The sequence below is a fragment of the Tupaia chinensis genome, unplaced genomic scaffold (genome assembly GCF_000334495.1).
Source record: "Tupaia chinensis unplaced genomic scaffold, TupChi_1.0 Scaffold000542_1, whole genome shotgun sequence".
Classification (NCBI taxonomy): domain Eukaryota; kingdom Metazoa; phylum Chordata; class Mammalia; order Scandentia; family Tupaiidae; genus Tupaia; species Tupaia belangeri.
In genome coordinates this window covers 2,759,726-2,782,002 of record NW_006160055.1, presented here as the reverse complement: position 1 = coordinate 2,782,002, position 22,277 = coordinate 2,759,726, and the positions used below count along the sequence as shown (strand labels likewise).

The 22,277-nt window shown below is 42.2% G+C and overlaps 2 protein-coding genes across 5 annotated transcripts in view; one reads left to right on the top strand and one right to left on the bottom strand.

Moving 5' to 3' along the window:
* The window catches only part of PECR (peroxisomal trans-2-enoyl-CoA reductase), a 40,036-nt gene extending 33,751 nt beyond the window's left edge, over positions 1–6,285 (bottom strand). The window contains exon 1 of one of the 2 annotated variants that reach the window (XM_006157455.3): positions 6,072–6,285. In XM_006157455.3, the coding sequence (XP_006157517.1) occupies positions 6,072–6,174 (103 nt within the window). In that variant the 5' untranslated portion in view covers positions 6,175–6,285. The remainder of the gene's footprint in view (positions 1–6,071) is intronic. The other variant, XM_006157453.3, reaches the window with a different exon arrangement.
* A 117-nt stretch (positions 6,286–6,402) lies between these two features.
* Positions 6,403–22,277, top strand: part of TMEM169 (transmembrane protein 169) — a 29,050-nt gene continuing 13,175 nt past the window's right edge. For 2 of the 3 annotated variants that reach the window (XM_027775317.1, XM_027775316.1), the window contains exon 1: positions 14,701–14,783. The gene's annotated coding sequence lies outside the window, so the exon portion shown is untranslated. Of the gene's footprint in view, positions 6,485–14,700; positions 14,784–22,277 lie in introns of those variants that run through there. The other variant, XM_006157450.2, reaches the window with a different exon arrangement.

Sequence of the window (22,277 nt, the reverse complement as noted above, 5' to 3'; positions counted from 1 at the left end):
GGATTGCAGCATGACCTCTTCTCCCACCCAGGTGGTATAATTTCTCACTTGCTCTCTCCTTTTCTTTCTCTCTCCCCTCCTGGTGAGTACAAGCACTGTATAGCAAATTTTAAAAAGAAATCAGGCTGAGAAAAGAACCACCCTAACTTAGCAGAGAGAACAAACCCTGGCGCTCAGTTGGGATACTTATTGGGCCCATCAGCAAAAGCCTTTTCCCAGGATATTGAGTAATATGGCTTCAGCGGCAGGGCAAAATTGTCTGTTAACTAAAGGTTGCATAACCATAACACTAAAGCAAGTTTCTTTGAAAGCATCACACTGTGTCCAAAATATTTAATTGCATTCCAAAACAAAGTTCAAGAACACTTTTTATTTTTAATTTGACAGAGGGCACGTAGATTCACTAGAAAGAGATGGAAAGACAGTGGGAAAGTAAGAAAGCACCCTGCCCCCATGGAGAATGGTCACAGCACAATCCCTCCTCCTCCATTTCTCCCTCGTGTCTATATTTTGGGCATGCACACACATATGTACGGTGTGTTTCTCAAGCTGCCAGGTCCAGGACTCGAACTGCAGTTGGCCATGGGCAATCAAGCCATCTTAACCACCATGCCACAGTCTGGCCCTAAACTTTTATTAAAAATCGAATGGCAATGCAATTGAATTTTGTTTTCTTAATTGTCAGAGGGCATGTGCACTTGTTAGAGAATGTGAGACACAGAAGCAGGGAGAGAAAAAGGAAGAGAGAAAAAGCACCCCCTAACAAGACATGGTCATGCTACAATTCTTTCTCTTCCATAGCTCCATCACATCAGGATTGGCATGGATCACAGTGGCGGACACGTTTATCAAGCCTCTAGGGCCAGGTTTCAAACCATGGGCCATCATGGAGGATTTGTTAATCACTGCACTACAGGTTCAATTTTATTTATTCATTCATTCATTCATTCATTCATTCATTCATTTATTTTAAAACCATTCTGAAGTAAAAGACAACACAATAATCATCATTCCTCAGAATTCAAGTTGTAATGCACATAATGCACGCACACACACACAAGAGATGGAGAAATCACCCCTTAATGAAGTGTAGTCATGCACACACATGGTTTATCTTGTTGGGTGCCCCAAGAATATTTATATGAATTTAAAAGTACCCAACAAGATAAAATTCAAATGTCTGGCATTCAACATAAACTATCAGGCATGCAAAAGACCAGGAAAAGGATAACCTATAATGAGGAGTAATGGCAATATAAACAGACCCAGAAATTATACTGATGATAAAATTAAAGCAATGATGAAGACAAAAACTTCTAAGCAGGCAGAGAAAAACAGCACATTAAATAAAAAAGAAGGAAACAAGAACTTCTATCAGAAACAATATAAGCTAGAAAATACTGGGACATCTTTCTCTTTCTCTTTCTTTCTCCCTCTTCTCTTTCTCTCTCTTTCTTTCTTTCTTTCTTTTAAATTTTGCCATAGGGTGTGTGCTCTTGCCAGAGAAAAACAGAGAGGGAAAAATAGAGAAAGAAAGTAAAAAGGCACCTCCTGGGGGGATGGCTATGCCACCATCCTTTCTCCTCCATTCTTCTCTCAGGATTTTGGACATACACCCACACACATACACCCAGCATGCTTTTCGAGCCACCAGATCTAGGACTCAGACCACACAGTCAGAAATGTGGGATCCAGCCACCTTAACCACATTACCACCAGATGGCCCACGGAACACCTTTAAAATTCTAGAAAAAGACTTAAAAGGTATGAACCAAGGGCTAACAGATGACCTAGTGGTTGGGGCACTGGACTCCCTCATGGCCAACAGTAGTTAGAATCCTGGACCTAGCGACTTGAAAATTTGAAGCAGGCGTGTGCACATGCATGCCCAAAATCCCCAGAGGGGAGTGAAAGAGAAGGGATTGTAGGCTGGTCACTCACTCCAAGGGGTGATTTCTCATCCTACTCCTAGGAGCCAGGGTGGTCATTGTTCTCACAATAAAAGGAAAAGTCAAAATCATTCCGAAGTAAAAGACAACACCATAATCATCATTTCTCAGAATTCAAGTTGTAGTGCACATAACGCACGCACACACACACACACACACACACACACACACTGTCTCTCTCTCTCTTTCTCTCTGGCTAGCACATGCGCTGTTTGTCAAAAACTTAAAAAAAAAAGAAAAGTTAACCTAGAAATCTTGGTATGGAGAAAATAATCTTCAAAAATGATGTGAAAATAAAGACTTCTCCAAACATATAAAAGCTGAAAGAATCTTCGAAGCAGATCTCCACTGTGTAAAGATTAAGAAAAGTCTTTCAAACAGAAGGAAAATTATACCAGATAGAAAAACAAAAGTATACAAAAGAAGAAAGAGAACCAGAAATAGTTACTATGTGAATAAATACACACTTTCCTTCTCTCTATTCAGATCTCTTTAGAAGCTAGTGATAGTTTAAAGCAAAAATAACATCACAGATATTTCTTTGTAAAATCAGGGCTCCCTCTGCCTGTCTCTACAAATACACACACACACACACACACACACACACACAGAGTTTCCTTCTCACTGGAAAAACAGTTGCCTGAATGTTTATTTTATTTGTCCAGTTTGGATTTATATTGCAATTTTCAGGAAACGGTCATTAAACCTGGTATAAAAAAATAAAATCATAGTTAAAATTGATTTACATTATTTAAAAAACTATTTTATTTTATTTATTATTATTTTTAAGATTTCCTATAGGGCATATGCGCTCACCAGAATGTGAGAGAGAGAGAGAGAGAGAGAGAGAGAGAAAAGGAAAGTAAGAAGGCAAGCCACCAGGTCCAGGGCTTGAACCACAGTCATGTAGGAGTCTAGTGCCTTAACCACCACACCACCTGCTGGCCCCGTTTTATATTGTTTTTAAAAAAGGAACTCCATGTTCAATTATTTTCCTAAAACAAAACCAAACCAAACCAAAAAAAGTACATGGTTTGTAGGGACGTGTTCTGAGAAAAGCTTTGTGGATGTAAGGATCTGTTCCAAGCAGACATTAGGGACTTGATCTGAGCAAACATTACATATCTCTTTGAACCTATGGTAGAAGCCTTGCAGCTTGTCTTTTCCTCGACTCTTCCTGCAGGCAGAACAATCGGTGAAATTTACAGGGGCTGTCCTGGGGAAACATCGACAGAGCTCAGTAAGCATCCTACCCCTCCACGTAAAGACTAACCCCTGCTCTGCCTTGTGTAACCTGTTAGCTTAACCATTACCCCTTTGATGAATGCAACAGAATGTACTTTCCACACCTGCAAAAAGGCTTTACTTCACTAGATAAGTAATTTACAGAACATTTCTTTGCATTCATCATAACCAGGAGATACACCTGGTGCCAGTATATCTAAACCTTAGTAGATAAATGACTTATTTCCTATGCCAATAAAACATCAACTATATCTGTGGAATGCCACTAAATACACGTATGTAGTATCACTTTGCCCTATAAATAAAGGCGCTCAGCTTGTCAGGGTAGCTCAGGCTCAAACTACCTGTGTCTACCAATACTCTGTCTCTGTGTTACTTTATTTCTGCTTCCTCTTCTTAGATTGAGCTAAGTCCGCCAATGGTTTTAAGTTCCCCGATGGTTTTCTTAACTATATGAAATATTTTCTAGGGAGTTGTTCTCTCACATTCACCAAAATCTTAAAGGATCCCTGGCTTCCAAAAAATTACAAGATCATTCACTGTCCCATTATTTTAGTCTATGCCATTAAAAATAACCTATGCTACCTTACCTGAGGGCTGACATACAGTGGCTGATCAATCCGTACAAATTTATCAAACAGGAACATAGTTCAGGTATGAGGAAACACACTAGAGGTCCTGCAAGATAAACTAGAATTCTACAAATCTGCTGAGAAGCATAGAGCCTGACGTCTGCATAAAATGGTAACTGATTCTGACTTTATTAAGAATGCCCGAGGGAGGGACCAGCAGATGGCATAATGGTTATGTCACTGGACTCCCACATGGATGACCGCAGTTCAAGTCCTGAACTCAGCAGCTTAAAACTTACATAGGTACATGTGCATGCATACCCAAAATCCCAAGAGGAGAATGGAGGAGAAGGGAATGTGGTGTACCTATCCCCCTTGAGAGGCGGGTCACTTTTTGCATTCTGTCTCTCTGGTGAATGTACACACCCTATAGCAAAAACTCTCTCTCTAAAAAAAAAAAAAAAAAAGATGTGGGGCCAGCAGGTGACCTAGGGTTAAGGTGATGGACTCCCATAAGGCAGACTACTGTTGAAGTCTGAGACCCAGGGGCTTGAAAATCACACAGGACATGTGTATAGGCATGCCCAACAGGAGAATGGAAGAGAAGGAATTATGGCATGGTCATACCCTCTTGGGAGTGTTTTCTCAATTTCCCTCTGGCTATCTCTCTCTGGTGAAGGAAAAAAGAAAAGAACAGTTTCTATTTTCAGGTTTTGTTAGGGTTTTTTTGTGTGTGTGTGTGTGTGTCTTGTTTTCAGTTCATATTATGCCAGATCTTGGAAATACAATGGTAACCAAAGGCCATTTATTAAAAAAAAAAAAAAAAAAAAAAAAAAAAAAAAAAAGAAAAGAAAGAACAAAAAGAAACTAGAGAATAAATTACCTAAAACGAAATCTAAATACTCATTATTAATACTATTTTTAGAACAAAACTGCCAACAATGTTTTAACTTCTTCCAGTCTTTCTCTGCACACACATTTTTCATTAAAAATTAAATTCCAATGCTATTTAGTTTAGAATCCTCCTTGATCTAATTATATGATACATGTTACCCCACATAAAGTCTTAATAGCATATTTAAATTGAAGTGTAATATTTCATTATGATTACCTATTTCCCTCATAATACTTAGATTATTTTTTTATTTGTCACTCAGACAGGATTAAGATTTCCGGCCAAATAGTAGGGTTAGAAGTTCACCAAATGGAGAATATGAGACAAGATGGAGTCACTATTAGTCAAACCTTTTTTTGAGAGAGAGTCTTTTGCTATGGGGCATGTGCTCTCGCTGTAGAGGTAAAGAGAGACGGAGAGACAGAATGCGAGAAGTCACCCCCTAACCAGGATGGCCACCTGCAATCCCTTCTCCTCCACTCTCCTCCTGGGATGTTGGGCACATATGCACACACACGTGAATTGAGTTTCAGGCTGCTAGGTCCAGACTGCAACTGTGGGAATCCAGCACCTTAACCACTATGCCACTGGCCCTATTTATATTGTTTATAAAATTCAACAAGGATTTGCCAGTTCAGATGTAAAATAGGTCAATTTACCTATACTCCTCTTCATTTTCTTTACCTGTTCATGTATTTACAGGTCCTTCCTTCACTTAAATAGTCACTGAACAGTATTTTTTTTTTTTCTAATTTGCTGAAAGGCTCCCGCACTCTCTAAAGAGCACCAGAGAGAAACCGAGAAAGTGAAATATTCCAGGAGGGCTGGTGCACGCTCAGGCCCCGCCTTTCCAGAAGTAGAACAGCGGGCCCTAGAAAATATTTCATATACTTACGAAAACCATATACTTTTTTTTAGGAAAATAATTGAACATGAATTTCCTTCATTAAAACAATATAACCACCTTACTGTGGTTCTGATAAGAGATGTGACAAGAGACTATGCTGGGAGCTGTTCAACGTTTACGGCCTTGCCCGGTTAAAGGAGGTCTAACCCTGTTTCCTATTCTCGCAGACTACGCAATAAGACGGAATGGTTGAATTTCACAACGCGCTGTCTCATGCCCCCTTACCTGATGACACCGGTCACAGATCGTTCGGCCCTAAGTGCCCACACGAGTGCAAACTAATGACTTCACCCAGCGTTTCCCACAGCCTCTGAGAAAGAACTCCTCTCTCCTCTGTCCCTCTCGGTGCTACGTATTCCCGCTCTCGTCCCTTTGCCTCGCAAAGCCACGCCCTCTCAGCCCTGCCTGGCACTCCCCCACCCCGGACAGCACCCCAGTTGACTCCTGCAGTGTCTCTACAGCCCCCTGCTCTCGCATTGCAGCCCGGGGGACTATTCACGTACCCAGGTGCAGGAGCTCCTTAGCGATGGCCTTTCCGATACCCGTGCCCCCGCCGGTGACGATGGCCACTTTGTTCCGCAACAGCCCGGCCGCCAGAAAGCTCATGCCTGTGGTCTAAAAGCTCAGGGCCGCGGCAGCGGAATCACCTGCGTTCTGCGGCTCACGCTTACGTGGTTCGGGGACCAAGAAGAACAGGGTAGCAGAAGGCGAGTGCAAGTACCTGCCCTGGCCCCGCCCTGGCCCTGCCCGGCCCCGCCCCGCTCAGGCCCCGCCCCGTCCGTCGCCCCGCCCCTTGGTCCCTCCAGCCCGCAGCGGCGGCTCTGCATCCTTGGAGGGCCGGACAGCTTCCCCGCGGCCGCTTCCTGACCGTCTGAATCTGGATCCTCCTCCAGGGTCGGCCCCCGGGCACGCGTGGGTGAGACTCTTCGTTCTTGTTTTTTTTTTTTTTTTTTTTTTTTTTTTTTTTTTTTAATGCCATGGAGTGTGGTGGGGGGGGGAAGGAATACAATAAAAAAGCAGGGATGTCCTCTGTTTTGAAATTCAATCCTCACTGCTGTGGCTCTCATGGTTAATTAAATCTCCAGTGCATCTGGGAAAAGAAAGACTGCAGCTCTGCAGCGGAGGAAGTCGGGCGACGCTGGGGCTACAGCTGCTGTGTGCCTCTGGCTGGGAAGGAGAAAGGGGGCAGGCTTAGTTGAGGGGAAAAAATCCTTTCATCCTCCTGGAGGGAGCCTGGGGAGGGAGTGAGGGGGAAGAAGAAGCACAGTTGCAGTGATCCACAGCACCAGATAATAAAGGAGTTAAAAAATAAACTCTCGGGCCCACTTCCCTCTCATCCCCTGGTTTCCACCCAGGGAGGGAGGGAGGAAACAACCTTTATCAAATTTGAGATCTGATCCTTTGCAACCTGGCTGCAGAAGTCCAAAAGCGAATCTTCCAATGAAAGACGCATGCTTCCTGCAAGACACATCTTTGGTGTGGGTTTGAGATCCTGTCCCGCAGTTCATCTTTATGCAGGAGAACAAGCCGGCTGAGGACGGGGAAATTACTCAGCCCTGTTTTGGTGCCCAGTAACAGTCCTTTATTTATTTTTCATATTGCTTCAAACTGTCAACCCATCACAGTGAATTTACACTTAGACTGGGTCTTCACCTAAGAAACTGGCAGATCTAGAGAATGTCAGGCGCGGTGGTCGCAACAATCAACAATCCGGGCAGAAGGCTGTTTCTAAGTCTGTTGTCAGAGTGCCCTTTCTCCTTTAGTCAATACTGAAAGAATATAAAAACAATTGCCATCCTTTGTTGGATGGATCCACCATCCTGGATTCACAAAGCAAACTGTGCTGGGTTTGGTTGAGAGTAGAATCAGACATCACCCTGTAGGTCCCACCCACCAGCCAGCCTGCAGTTCTTCCACAGCTAGCTTCCTCCTCGTTCCTCCATCCCCTGCCCTCGCTGACCTCCTTTTAAAAACACATACCCCTCTCTCTTAGCTGCTTATTGATTCCAATCTACTCATTAAAGAAGGGAAAAAATTCTTCCAGTTCCTATTTGCTAGACAGAGAGTAATCACTTGCTGCTACTTCTTAAGTCAGTTATGTAGTTATGAGTAAATTTTTAAAATAACAAGTCCATTACCTCATTTTAAAAAAAGTTAATTTGAACAGGAAAGTGTGAAGTATTGTTCCAAAAAATAGAATTCCTAGTGTTTTAATCCCAATGACAAAGTATTATTTTTTAGCATTAAAAGAAATATTGATTCTGTTCTGAGGAGTATTTTATTTTTTTGGAGAGGTTTTTGCTATAGGGCGCGTGCGCTCGCCAGAAAGACAGAGAGAGACAGAGAGATAGAAAGTGAGAATCACCCCCCAGGGGGAATGGCCACGTTGCAACCCCTTCTCCTCCATTCTCCTCTCTGGATCTTGGGCACGCACCGCACACTCACCCAGCGTGAGTTTAAGCCACCAGGTCTGCCGTTGGCTACATGGGAGTTCAGCGACATAGCCATTATGCTAACTGCTGGTCCCCCAGGGGTATTTTATGCCAGATAATTTCAGGCCTTCTTTCTTGTGGGTGAGGACATTTGTAAGTTTCTTTTAAAGATGATTTTATCGAGACATAATTTAATGTAATTTGTGCTCTGGTCTGGACCTGTGGATTCTTGGAGATCTTCCAGGGTGGGTCAGCATAGGCCTGGCTGTACCGCAGTCTCTGTGTGGCTGCTTAGTGGATTGAGGGAAGGATTCTGGTATCTTCCATTGTGAAGGTGACTAGGGGCAGCAAGCCACTTATCCCCATTGAGGATGATAAGGCACCATTTCTCCACTGCGAGGAAGTTGCAGGACAAGCAGTCAGAAATCTCCTTTTTTACATTCTAGGTAGAACCTATGATTAAGGGAGATGTGGAATCTCAAGACTGGACTGAGGTGCAGTAGTAACGTAAGACTGTGCCATACTGGACCCACATGGGAAGGTCACTGGTTCATGTCCCAGGGCCTCCCTGTAATTGCTGGGCATGCATGTGTGTGCCCATGATCCAGGCTGGCTGGGACTGGGGATGGATCGGTGTGAACACCCATTGAGGGTCTTTCTTAATAAATAAATATACTTTAAAAAAAATCACAGGGCTGCTTTCATAGCACAGCAGTTAGCACTGGAGAGTGGAGGCCAGATCCCACATGGCTGACCACAATCCAGCTCGGGAACGACATGCTGGGTGTACACACATGTGCCCAGGTCCCTGACCAGATGGAGAAATGGAGAAAAAAGGATTGCAAAGTGACTAGCTCTGTTGGAAGTGCTTTCATTCTCTCTCTTTTTCTCTCTCCCCCTCTCTTGCAAGCACATGCTCTCTATCATGCATGAAAAAATAAAATAAAATAAAATAAACTTGAAGAAAAACAAAAAGAAATGCAATTTTAAACCACTTTAAAAAAGAGAGAGAAATGTGGGGTCCCTTCGAGGGATCTTTTGTTGACAATAAAGGGGCATATGTTCTTTGCCTTTGCCTCTGACCTCAGTCAGGGTTTGAAAGTCTTCTAGCCTCAAAAGGTCAGGAACCACAGCAATAGTTCTGCAGCTTGGAAGCTCTTTGTTTTCAGATTTTAATTCTGGCCTCTGATTGTGCCCTCCCTTCCAGGGCAGCTGCGGGGACCATTCCTTCCGCTGAATCAAATGCTGCTCTTCCCCACACGCTGCATCATTGCCTTCTTTGTCCTGGGAAAAAAGCATGGCTGTGGCCTTGATGCTTCCTCACGGTGCTCTGTCATGCCCCATTAGCAATGACTCCCTTCATCTTCCGGGAGGCTCTTGCTGCTCACCCAGCTTCTCGCTCCTCCCCCACCCCTCCCCCACCCCATCTGCCTGGTAACTTCATTTTCTTCTCTCAGCAAAGCAGCTGCTGGCTCAGACTGACAGGGGCTTGTCGAATCCTCAGCATTTAGACTCACAGAATCTTGGTGCTGAAGGAATATCAATGAGGCATCTAGTTTCACCCCCACCTTAAAACAAGACCACTTCAGAACCAGTTCACATCAGTAAGAACTCTCTCTCTTATTTTAGGTTTTTGTCATATGGTACATGCACTCACCAGAGAGAGACAGAGAGGGAAAGTGTGAAATCATCCCCCAGTGGGTGTTCAGGGGGAACAGTCATGCTACAATACCTTCTCCTCCATTCTCTAGGGATTTGGGGCATGTATGCACTCTTGCCTCACGTGAGTTTCAAGCTGCCAGGTCAGGGACTCAGACAGTGGTTGGCCATGTGGGAGTCCAGCACCTTAACCACCACGCCACCTCCTGGCCCCTAAATAAGAACTCTTAACTAGTCACAATATTCAGCCAGTATTGACTGAGCACCTGCTACGGGCCAGGTCCAGGAATACAGTACAATGCACAGGACAGTTAAGTTTCCCTGCATTAGTTATATTCTAGCACTGACATATGTTGGAAGCAGCAGTGGGAGGTAGAAGAGGAATGTGCACCATGAAAGGTGGGAAAATAACAAAAAAAAGAAAAAAAGAGAGAGTGAAAATCAGGTGTAATAGCTCTCTTTTCTTTTTTTTAAAGAATTACTTATTTAATTTTATTTATTCATTGGTTTATTTTAATTTGACCAGAGAGAGACACAGAGAGAGAGGAGGAAAGTTAGAAAGCAAGTCACCAAGTCCAGGACTTGAACCGTGGTCAGCCATGTGGGAGTGTCCAGCCCCTTAACCACCATGCCACCTGCTGGCCTCTCTCTTTCTTTCTTTAAAAATAATTACCACAACGCTCGTGTACTCACCAGAGACAGAGAGAAAAGAGAGGGAGAAAGCACCACCCCCTTCTCCATGGGACATGGTCATGCCACAATCCCTTCTCTATCCTGTTGGGATTTGGAGCATGCACACACACACAAATGATATGTTTTCCAAGCTGTGGGACTGGGACTCAAACCATACATTCAGCCATTTTGGATCCAGCTCTTTTAATTGCTAGACCAGGGGGCCAACCCAGGTCTTAATAGCTCTCACAATAATGAGATACTGGGACCAGTAGATGACATATTGGTTACATCATTGGACTCCCACATAGTTGACTGCGGTTCAAGTCCCGGACCTGGAAGCTTAAAACTCATGCCGGGCACATGTGCTTGCATGCCCAAAATCCTGAGAGGAGAATGGAAGAGGAGGATTGCAGCATGGCCATCCCTTCTGAGGGCGGGGTGTGTGTGTGTGTGTGTGTGTGTGTGTGTGTGTGTGTGTGTTTTCTTGCTTTCTATATCTCTGTCTCTCTGTCTCTCCAGTAACCACACACTGGTGTCTATAACAGAAATCTCTCAAAAAAATATAAATTAAAAAATATAAGGAGATGCTGAAGTTTCTGTACCTTGCTACCCTCACTGCCAGGAACCATTTTCTCTATAGACAGTCAGACGCTTCCTAGATGATAAACTTTCCTCAATGTGACAGTCTTACAGAACAAGGTAGGCCAGGAAATGGCAAAAGAGATGCTGGGCATGAGACCACAAAAGAACAGGCTGCAGCTTAATGGAGTTTGTGACCATCCACAGCAACTACCTGTGGGTTTCAAGATATTGTTCCATCACATATCCAATTACTTGACAACTGTCTGAGCTTAATTTCTTTCCATCTTTGCGTTAGTGAAACTGTCTCTTTGGAAGGGGCTAATGGTAATTTTCAGTGGTAAACGGTAACCATTTTAATTTCCTAGTTGGTGGTAAACTTGATGGTGATAAACCGAGATATAATCGGGAGTCTGACCACTTGAGACCAGTGATATGTGTCCCTTTGGGTGGAACTACACAAATCAGAGAAGAGGTGAAAGAACAGCAGGGCTGTAGGTAAGGAAGTGAATTAACTTCAAGATGAAGTTGGCAGGCCCAGCAATCCAGGTTCAGTATGGGTACAAAAAGTCAACACCTGTTGTTCTTAACCCAATGCAACAGGCACACCTTGATTTGGAAGCTCTGTCAGTCAACGGTGGCAAAATGGCAACCCATTTACATTTTGTTTTGGATGATTATCCAAAGGGTAATTTATTTCAATTTGGATTAACTACAATCAAAATCAGAAATTCTCACATAAAGTTTCAGACAACTCTTACCAAATAGACCTATAGTTCTCTATGAAAGGAGTTGGCTGGCAGTGGCTTGGTGAGTAGAGGAGAGGGAAACAGTAACTACCTACTTTAGATAGATGAGACCAGAACTCTTTGTTTACCACAGTCCCCACCACTCCTCTTCTTGTGTCCAGATGCTAAGACTTGTGCCCTTGGCATGTATTAGCTTATCACACCCATACTTCACCCATGTATGTTATTTTCTTCCCTGAAATGTAATAAGGGCAGAGGTTCAAAGCTTCCTGGCTTTGTACACACCAGGTCCACAAGTATACTGAGTATCTGGGTAGGTCTGGTGAAGGCAGTGGCTCAGGTCCGCTCCAATAGAGATATGGGAGCAGAAAAATGTTTGTAGACTACAGGGAAGTCATGTCTGATGGTGAGAGATGCACAAACCTGCAGTGAACTACTGTGGGTTAGGGATGAAGTTAATGGCTGAGTGACTAATTGGATGGGAGCTAGTCTGCAGAGAGTAATGATTAGCCTTCCTGTTGAAATTTCAATCCTACAAAAGTGCTGTAGGTGGGTAGTGTACTCATTCTGTGGTGTTGTGAGTTTTGTGATTGGATGGATAAACATTCTATGGTGTTGTGCGGCTTTGGATTTTTACTGAATGCCTAAAAACTTCATTTATTTTAACAAAGGAAATTTTATTGGCTATCTTATTAAAAGCAGGGAACAGATCATGTACCATATTGAGCTCTCCAGTGAGAGAGTTTCTAGTGGGGCTCGATCCCACATCAGAGTGATATCTTTCATATTAGATAGCTGGGTTTCAATGGCCCACCCAGGAGAATCGAAACTGCTTAAGCCACCCATTATCAGGAATGATGCTATTTTATGTTCTAACTCTGAAAGACCTAACAAATCTCCCTACTTCCCAGGGCTGAAAAATTGACACTTGGGAGAAAGGTTGAGATACTAAATAACCTTGGACAATCTCAATATGTTGGAATTTGTGTATATGCTTCAAGAGAGCAAAATAACCAAGGATTAAAATAAAATAGATATCTATTTTTTCTCATATTATAGTCCAAAGGAAAAAGGTTTATGAATGTTAGGATGGTGCTTACTTCCTCCATTTCTTTCTTTGCCATCCCTTGAGGCTTGCTCTTGTCTGGATGGCTGTAAATGACGCATCCGGTCCATATTCCAGCCCTCCATAAGATGAAAAGGAAGAGGAAGAGGAAGGAGAGGACCAGACAGAGAAGTTGCCCATATCTCATTAGCCAGAGATTAGTCATATGATCATGTCTAGCTGCAAAGGATGCTGGGAAATGTTATCTTTACCAGAAAAAAATCATGTGATCAGCTAAACCCTCCATTTTTTTTTGTAAGAATTATCTATTTAATTTTAGTTATCTTTGTTATTATTTTTAAAATTGCTTTAGGACACGTGTGCTCACCAGAGAGAGAAAGTGAAAAAGCAAGCTGCCAGGTCCAGAACTCTGACTAAAGTCAGCCATATGGGAATCCAGCACCTTAACCACCACACCACCTGCTGACCCCTGAACCCTCCATTATTAAAGAAGGAGAAAAGATATAGGAGGAGCATCTGGCAATCATGCCATAACTAGGCATATAAAGAAACACATCTTATTAAACTTCTCTTTAGCCTCAGTCTATAATTAAACCAGGCCAGTTCTTAACTGCTACCACTTCACCCCCCACCCCCGACCCAATAAAGGCATTAATCTAACCACTTAAACATGTTTGCTGGTACATGTGCACATGTACCCAAAATCCCAAGAGGAGAATGGAGAAGAAGGGATTACAGCAAGGCCTGGGGCTGGGTGGGGATTGATTTCTCATTTTCCCTTTCTCTGTCTCTCTCTCTTTCCTTATAACACATGCCCTAGGGGAGATTTTTTTTTTTTTTTGAGAGGTTTTCGCTATAGGGCCCGTGTGCTCACCAGACAGACAGAGAGAGAGATATAGAGACAGAAAGTGAGAAATCACCCCCCAGGGGGGATGGTCACGCCACAATCCCTTCTCCTCCATTCTCCTCTCGGGATCCTGGGCACGCACGCACACGCGCCCGGCATGAATTCTAAGCCACCGGGTCCGGGACACGAACCGCGGTCAACAACGTGGGAGTCCAGCAACATAGCCATTACGTTAACTGCTGGTTCCCATCCTTAGGGAAGATTTTTAAAATTGTTATAGAATATCTACTTGTTGGTCTACCTGTGGTACTACTTCACAGAACTTGTAGTTTAGTAGAGGGGGTACGAAAAGCAAGTAAAAGAACAACTAAGTACTTAGTTACAAATGTGGATAAGTCTGTCAGGCTGTTGTGATAATAATAATGCAGAGAGTCTTTTTAGGTTAGGCATCAAGAAGACCTCAGAGGAGGTGATGATTGAACAGAGACTTAGAGGATACCATGGAGCTGACCACATGGAGTGGCAAGCATGGAGCAGTGCACCAACCAAGGCAGACAACATTTGAGGAGGCCTCAAGAAGGGAAGCATTTGGTGCCCTTGGGGAACATACGGCCAACTCAATTGGAGCCTGACAGGTGTGAGAGACATGGTAGAGCCTGGCATGTTGGTACAGAGAGAGGCTAGATTCTGCAAGTCCTAGGGTCACATGAAAAGTTTAGATTTTATTTTATGGGATTGAGGCATGACTATGCCCCTGTTGAGGAATGTTTTCTCTCTCTCTCCCCTTCTCCCTCTCTCTCTAGTGAATGCATGTGCCATCTGGCAAGAAAATTACTTATTTAAAAATTTAACCTATTTCTAAGACTTTAATCAATAGAATAGGTGAGTTCTTCTCTGTAGAAGTTAGACTTTGTAATTACTCCACCTCTACCCCTATCAAAAGATCATTAACAAAAGTGACACATTCACATCAGTCACCTTAGTCAAACTTTAACCTGTTCAAACTGTTGGTCAACCCAGCAAGTTTTAAAAAGTATGCTCATACTTAAGAATTCATGCTTAGAATAAGTGTTCTGGGATGTCATTGAAGGGTTTTAAGCATAGTTGTTTATGTTTTCAACAGATCTTTTATACTGCTGAGTGGAGAATTGATTGGAAAACATCAAGAGTTAAAATCAGAAGATAAAGAGCCCTTTTTAGAACCATAGGTAAGAGATAAAGGACTGTTAGACCAGAGGGATAGCATTAGAGATGGGAAAATTGGTGGGGAAATATAAAAATTATTTGGAGAATTTCTTTTTTTTTTTTTTTCAGAGAGAGATTTTCACTATAGGGCATATGTGCTAACCAGAAAGACAGAGACAGAGAGACAGAAAGTGAGAAATCACCCCCCCACGAGAAAGGCCATGCTGCAATCCCTTCTCCTTCATTCTTCTCTTGGGATTTTGGGCACACATGCACACACTCCCAGCATGAGTTTTAAGATGCTGAGTCAGGACTCAAACCTGGTCAACTATGTGGGAGTCCAGTGACATAACCATAAAGCCATCTGCTGGTCCCGAAAATTTATTTTAAGAATGGCTTAGACACAACCTCTATGACACAGCAGGTAGTGTAGCCAGCTGCAGAAATGGAAGCCACATGCTCACTGAAGTTTGAGTCACTGACCCAGTCAACCTGAAAATACAAAGGGTATATGGGTGTATGTCCAGGACCTCAGGCAGGCTGAAGGATTGGAGGAAAGTTATCAAAGCATGATTAAGCCAGCCCCGTGGCAGGTTCTCTGTCTCTCTCTCTCTCTCTCCTCTCTTTCTCTCTGTTTTTCTCGTATGTACGTGCACACATTGCATCATGATAAAAAAAAAAAAAAAGAGTGACTTAAAACCAGTTATTGGGCCAGCCCTGTGTCAGTATCACAGTGGTTAAGCCATGTATATAGAAAGCAGAATCTCACATGGCTGACCACAATTCAATCCTGGCCCCAGCAGCTTCAAAAATACACTATGCACATGTGCATGCATGCCCAGACTCCTGATGGGATGGAGAAATGGAGGAAAAAGGATCGCCATGTGACCACACCCCATTGGAGGAGGGGAGATACTTTCTCTTTCTCTTTCTAGCAAGTATCCACGTGCTCTGGCTTTTTTTTTTTTTTTAAGAAAAACATATTCTAAGCATGAGATCCAGAGTATAATAAGCATGCTCCTTAAAAACTGCTTTACCTCCTGGGATGACCAAGAGTCTCAAACTAAAGGCTGACTGAGGTGAACATGTTACTTTTATTAATGTTCTTTGACTAGGGGTACTGGTGGAGTAAGCATGGAGCCTAACTTGCACAGAAAATTTAAAAGTTCAGTCTCTCTAGTCTATTAATTAAAGTCTTGGATACAGGGTAAAATTTTCAAATATATAATTTTCTTGCCAGATGGCACATGCACTAGTCAGAGAGGGAGAGGAAGGGAAAAGGAGAGAAAGGGAGAAAGCACCCCTTAGTGGCACAAGGTCATGCTGCAATCCCTTTTCCTCCATTTCTCCTTCATTTCTCCTTCCGGTCAGAATTTGGGTATGTCTGCGCATGCACCCAGAGAGTTTTCATACCACCAGGGTTAGGATTCAAACTGCAGTCAGCTCCCTTAGCCACTGTGCTATGGGGCCAGCCCAGTGTAAAAAATAATAATAATAATAATAATAATAATTACCAACTCTCTTTTGGGATCTGAAAAAAAGGAGAGAAGAAGCTGCTTCTCAGATTAAATATTGATGGCATAATAAATTGTACAAAAATGGGAAGAATTAAGTCTTCCTCTAGTAATATTGGGTTGTCGGAAAAGTCATGACACATTTTTGCATAGAAAAACAGAAAAATATGTCATGACTTTTCTGATGATCCAGTAGTTGTTTATACATATTTTTTTCCTATCCATTTTTTTCATGAATGAGAGAGAGAGAGAGAGAGAGAGAGAGAGAATACCCAACAGGGTCCCAATGCCACAGTGTTGCTCCTTCAGCCTTCAGCCATCCCTGGATCATAGGCAAGCTTATGTCCAGTGTACCCAGGAAGGCTTCCTTAAACTGGAAACCCTTGGGGCCAGCAGCTGGTATGGTGATTAAGGTGCTGGACTCCCACATGGCCAACCACTCTTTGAGTCCTGGACCTGGCAGCTTGAAAATAATGCCAGGTACATGTACGTGTGTGCCTAAAATCCCAGGAGGAAAATGAAGGAGAAGGGGTTATGGCATGACTACCTGCGCTGTGGGGTGATTTTCCACTTTCCCTCTCACTGTCTCTCTCTAGCTAGTGCACGTGTTCTATGGCAAAAAACTAAACAAACAAACAAACAAAAAACAACAACAGAAACTGAGAACCCTCCCATCTGAGCTTGTCTTTCAGAGCATCATGTTATAAAACTGCTGTACCACTGTCCAGCCCCTGTTCATACATATTTCTGAATAGGCATTTTTCCTTTTCCTCTATCCTATCAAGTCACCAAGTACACATTGACCCTCTGCTACATATTCAGCCCTGGAGTTTTATCAGTGGCAATGACGAAAAAAATAAAACTATTCCTAATCTCTGGAAGTTTAAAATCTACCTGGAGCAGTGGATAAAAAATCTTCTCTGGAGGGACCAGCAGTTGGCGTAATGGCTATGTCTTTGGACTCCCAATGTAGTTGACCATGGTTCGGGTCCTGAACCTGGTGGCTTAAACTCACGCTGGGTGCGTGTGTGTGCATGCCCCAAGATCTCCCTCCATCCCTGAGAGGAGAATGGAGGAGAAGGGATTGCAGAGTGGCCATACCACCTGGGAGGTGATTTCTCGCTTTCTGTCTCTCTGCCTCTCTCTGTCTTTCTGGCAGGTGGACAGGCACTATAGCAAAAACCTCTCAAAAAAAAAAAAAAAAGTCTTCTATATAATACTTAGAGCATTGACTTCTCCCATTGTTACACTACCAGCCATGTTTATGTTTCTAAAAGCCTGAAACAATGGTTATCACATCCATGTATTTTTGCCTTGCTTACCACATCTCTCTAAAGGGCTGCCCTCTCAACCAAGAGAGAAAATAAGTCAACAAGAAACATGACATGTGTGTGCAACTTGCCTTCTTACCTTTACTCTTTGGCATTCTTACCTCTCTCTAACATCTTGGTACATCTTAAAAGATGGGGAAAAGAGTGCAGAAGGTGAACTTTCTTTCATTTCTAAAGCTCTGGTCCTTCACGTTGCTTAAGATCTCACCTCTAGTTTGAAGACTGACACTGTAGAAAAGGGCTAGGGAAGGCCTTTCACAAGCTGTGGCAGGAAACTACAAAGAAAAGCAGAAGCTGTCAGTAGGAAAACACTGTGGTTGAGGGTAACCTCCTAAGCTGTGATGTGTGCCCTGAAGATGAGTATAAAGTGGTATGCTCAGAAATCACTCTCATTGAGAGTACCAGTTACCATGGTGCAGGTTCCCGAGTGTCTGCTTTGTTAGAGGACTTGGTGTAGGAAAAACATTTTTTGCATTAAACAGAAACTCTCTTAAGGGTAGAATTTGAAGTTTCTGTATATTTTAACACTGAAAATTTGAAAAGCTTAATGTCAAAAAGGACTGTGTTCAGGGACCAGCACTTAGCATAATGGCTATGTCGCTGGACTCCCACATAGTCGACCATGGTTCTCGTCTCGGACCCGGTGGCTTCAAATTCATGCCGGGCGAATGTGCATGCGTGCCCAAGATCCCGGGAGGAAAATGAAGGAGAAGGGATTGCGGCGTGGCCATCCCTCCTGGGGGGTGATTTCTCGCTTTCTGTCTCTCTGTCTCTCTCTGTCTGTCTGGCGAAGGCACACGCCCTATAGCAAAAAAAAAAAAAACTCTAAAAAATAAATAAAGAAATAAAGAGAACCATGTTTGAACCTCTTAATCTATGTCCAGTTCCCTCTAGATAGATGTCTGTTCTCTTCTGCTTTGGGGTTATTTAAGTAGAACAGTCTTGGCTTACTTAATGACTAAGGGTTAATTTCCTTATCCTCTGGAGCTATTTATCTTGGGATGGTTCTCTGCCTGACTGCCTTCTTTCTGCACATGACCTTTGTACTCTTAGACATCTTAGACAACTGAATTCTTTTTTTTTTCTTTTTATTTATTTATTTATTTTACATTTCCCCACATTCATTTTACATATCAATTTTTTTCTTTTTTTAAAAGAAGATTTATTTATTTATTTAATTCCATCTGTTATTATTTTTTAATTTGACGAGGGAGAGACAGAACGAGAGAAAGAGAGAGAGAAAGGGAGAGAGAGAAAGCAGGTCAATAGGTCCAGGATTCGAACCATGGTTGGCCATGTGGGAATCCAGCACCTTTAATCACCACACCACCTGCTGGGCCCCAAAATATCAAAAAATTGTTGCTTATACTCCCTAGCTCTTGACAGTTCATAAACAACTTCCAAAATTTCTAAAACTAAATTTTAAAGATCACTTTCAAAAATGTGTTATAATTTTTGTTTGTGACTCTATAGCAACAGAGACAGTATGGTTTTAAATATTTTTGAGAAAATATTTACATGTCAACTACTCAAACTGTGGAAAAGCAAACAGCCAGTACACAAGTCACACATAAACCTTCTCAATTCAGCCCTGCCTACCAAGGCTTCTGTGATAGACCATCTGCTGACAAAGATCAGTCTCTTTTCTTCCTTCAAAGTCTTCCTCAAGATAATCATCTGGTTGTGGTTGCTCTTTTGTAATCTCTACTGATTACAACGCTGGGCAGGAAAAGTCCAGGTTATTTTATGTTATAAATTCTATCACATAGCTTCTCTAATTCTCTCTGCCAGGCAGAACTGTTTATGGTGCCAGACAATCTTTTCAAGAGCTTCTGTTGGCTTTCTTGAGATCTACCTTAGTTCCATAGTTTTCTGGTCATATCTTTTGATATGACAATCCAGTCAAAGCCTTGGCAATCATGAATTTTTCCAGTTTCTGATGCCAGGCAACAGATATTATTGAACTTATGCAAATAACCCTTCTGCCACAAAATAAGAATACTCACAAATATTTTCCAAATAGGAGGGGTCAGGAAGGAAGAAAAGTTTATGTTTACATTTAAAGAATAAAACAAGAAAAATATTTTAATAAATTGTTGAACCTATCAACAGCTCAAAAGAAAGTAAAATGCTTAAATTGGGAAAATGAAGCATAATAAAAAAAAATCAGTAATGTTTTTGTCAAAAGCCATAAAATTTTATTTCACCAGTCCAGTCTCATGTAATTAATCTCTTCTGTTGAATTTGCAGTGCTACTGTGGTCCAATCTTTTCATTTAAATCCTGGAAGTTAACATTCAGTGTCATTATGGATATCTCTGGCCTTGTCCCTAGCATTAAGTTGGTCATTTTCTTGGTTACTTTCTGTTCTCTTATTTCTGTCTGTTTGTCTTTAGTTTTCTTGGTAAGTCTTGAAGAGCTGGTCTGGTGTTGGTAAATTCCTTCAGACTGTGTTTATCTGAGAATGTCTTTATTTGCCAGGTATAATATTTTTCGTTGAAATTGTTTTTCACTTAACACTTTGAATATATTTTCCAGTTCTTTCCTTGCTCATATTGTTCCCATAAGGGGTCAGATGTTAGCCTAACAGATAACCTTTGTAAGTAACCTGAGGTTTCTCTCTTGCCAATTTTAATATCTTGTCTTTGTCTGTGGATTTGGCCAATATGGCTATGATGTGGCTTGGAGAAGATTTTCTTGAGTTGATTCTATCAGAGGTCCTTTGTACTTCTTGGGACTGGATATTTGAATGCCTCTCTAAGTTTGTAAAGTTTTCTTCCAGGATTTCATGTAATAAATGATCAGTGCCCCTGTTAGTTTCTTCACCTTCTGGGATACAGATTATCTGTATGTTTGGGTGCTTAATGGTATCTAGTATTTCTCATATATTATGCTCATTTTGGGGGGTTATTTTCTCAGTCTTCTTGGTGATTTTTTTCTAGTCAGAGGTTTTTGTCTTCAATATCCAAGATTTGATTTTTGGCATAGTCTAATCTGCTTGTAACACTTTTTTTTTTTTTGAGAGGTTTTTGCTATAGGGCACATGCACTCGCCAGATAGACAGAGAGAGAGACATAGAGACAGAAAGCGAGAAATCACCCCCTAAGGGGGATGGCCACGCCGCAATCCCTTCTCCTCCATTCTCCTCTTGGGATCTTGGGCATGCACGCACACGTGCCCGGCGTGAGTTTTAAGCCACTGGGTCCGGGACGGGAACCGCGGTCGACTACATGGGAGTCCAGTGACATAGCCATTACGCTAACTGCTGGTCCCTCCGCTTGTAATACTTTTGAGAGAGGTTTTGATTTACTGTATTACAGTCTTCATCTCCAACAGCTCCATTTGACTTTCTTTCCTTTTTTCTTTCTTTCTTTTTCTTGAGAGATTTTTGCTATAGGGCACGTGTGCTCACCAGAAAGACAGAGAGACAGAAAGCGAGAAATCACCCCCTAGGGGGGATGGCCATGCTGCAATCCCTTCTCATTCATTCTCCTCTTGGGATCTTGAGCACGCACGCACACACACAGACACACAAACACACACACACACAGTGTGAGTTTAAGCCACCAGTTCTGGACTTGAACCGTAGTCAACTACATGGGAGTCCAGTGACATAGCCATTACACCAACTGCTGGTCCTTTTGATTTTCTTTTTATGGTATGTATTTCTTCTTTAAAACCATGAAAGAACTTCCTCATGTCCTGAAACTCATTGTCTCTTTTCTCATGAACCTTCTGGAATTCATTGTCTCTCATCTCTTGCACCTTGTTTAGTTTTGTCACTATGAACATACTTCTGAATTCTTTATCAGACGTTTCCACAACTTCCATTGTACTGTCTGTGGATGATGAAGGGTTGTTATTTTTCCTTGGGGGAGAAATATTTTCTTGGTTTTTCATATTTCTTGTTCTTCTATGGTGGCTTCTGGTCATCTGTTGGATTATATGTTTCTTCCAAATTTCTTGGAATTAATTCTGAGTATTCAGAGGTGTGCTAGAGAAGGTGATCTGCAATCGTCCTACAGTTCCGTTTCCCTGATGTTCACCAAGCAACCTGAGCTTTTGACTTTGGAACTGGATATTACAAAGGCCTTACAGTTTCTTGGGAATAAGTGCACCTGGGCTGAGCTGTAGGGTTTCAACTGAGAGTTTAGAAGTGTGTAGAAGGAGATGAGCTGCGCTGTCTCTGCATCTCTGTACTTCTCCCTGCTGCTCACTCTGCAGTCTCTCTTCTCTGAATTTTAGTCATTTGGTGTTATAGTCACTTTAGGTTAATTGCTTAGAGAAGGTTTCTGCAATTGTAAGATCATGTGCTTCCCTTTACCTTAAGGTACTTCTGTGACAATTTTTCTCCTCTACTGTGTTTTTCAACATGGTATCCACACAAAGAGATTTTGAGTTCAGATTTATAAATAGGAGTTTCTTCCTTTGGCCAGCAGGTTCAGTAAGACTTGAAGATCCCTGTGACCTTGAGATTTTTGTGGTCTGGAAAATGGGGTTTACAGTAGAGATTAGCTGCCTTTGTCCCTCTCCAAATGAATTCTCTAGTGCAGCAAGCTCATTGCCTAATAATTTTTGAAAATATTTTAATATCTAATAATTGTTCATAATGTGGGAGTACAGTATGATTTTACACTGTAAAAATATGTGAAATGACTCATTCACAATAATTC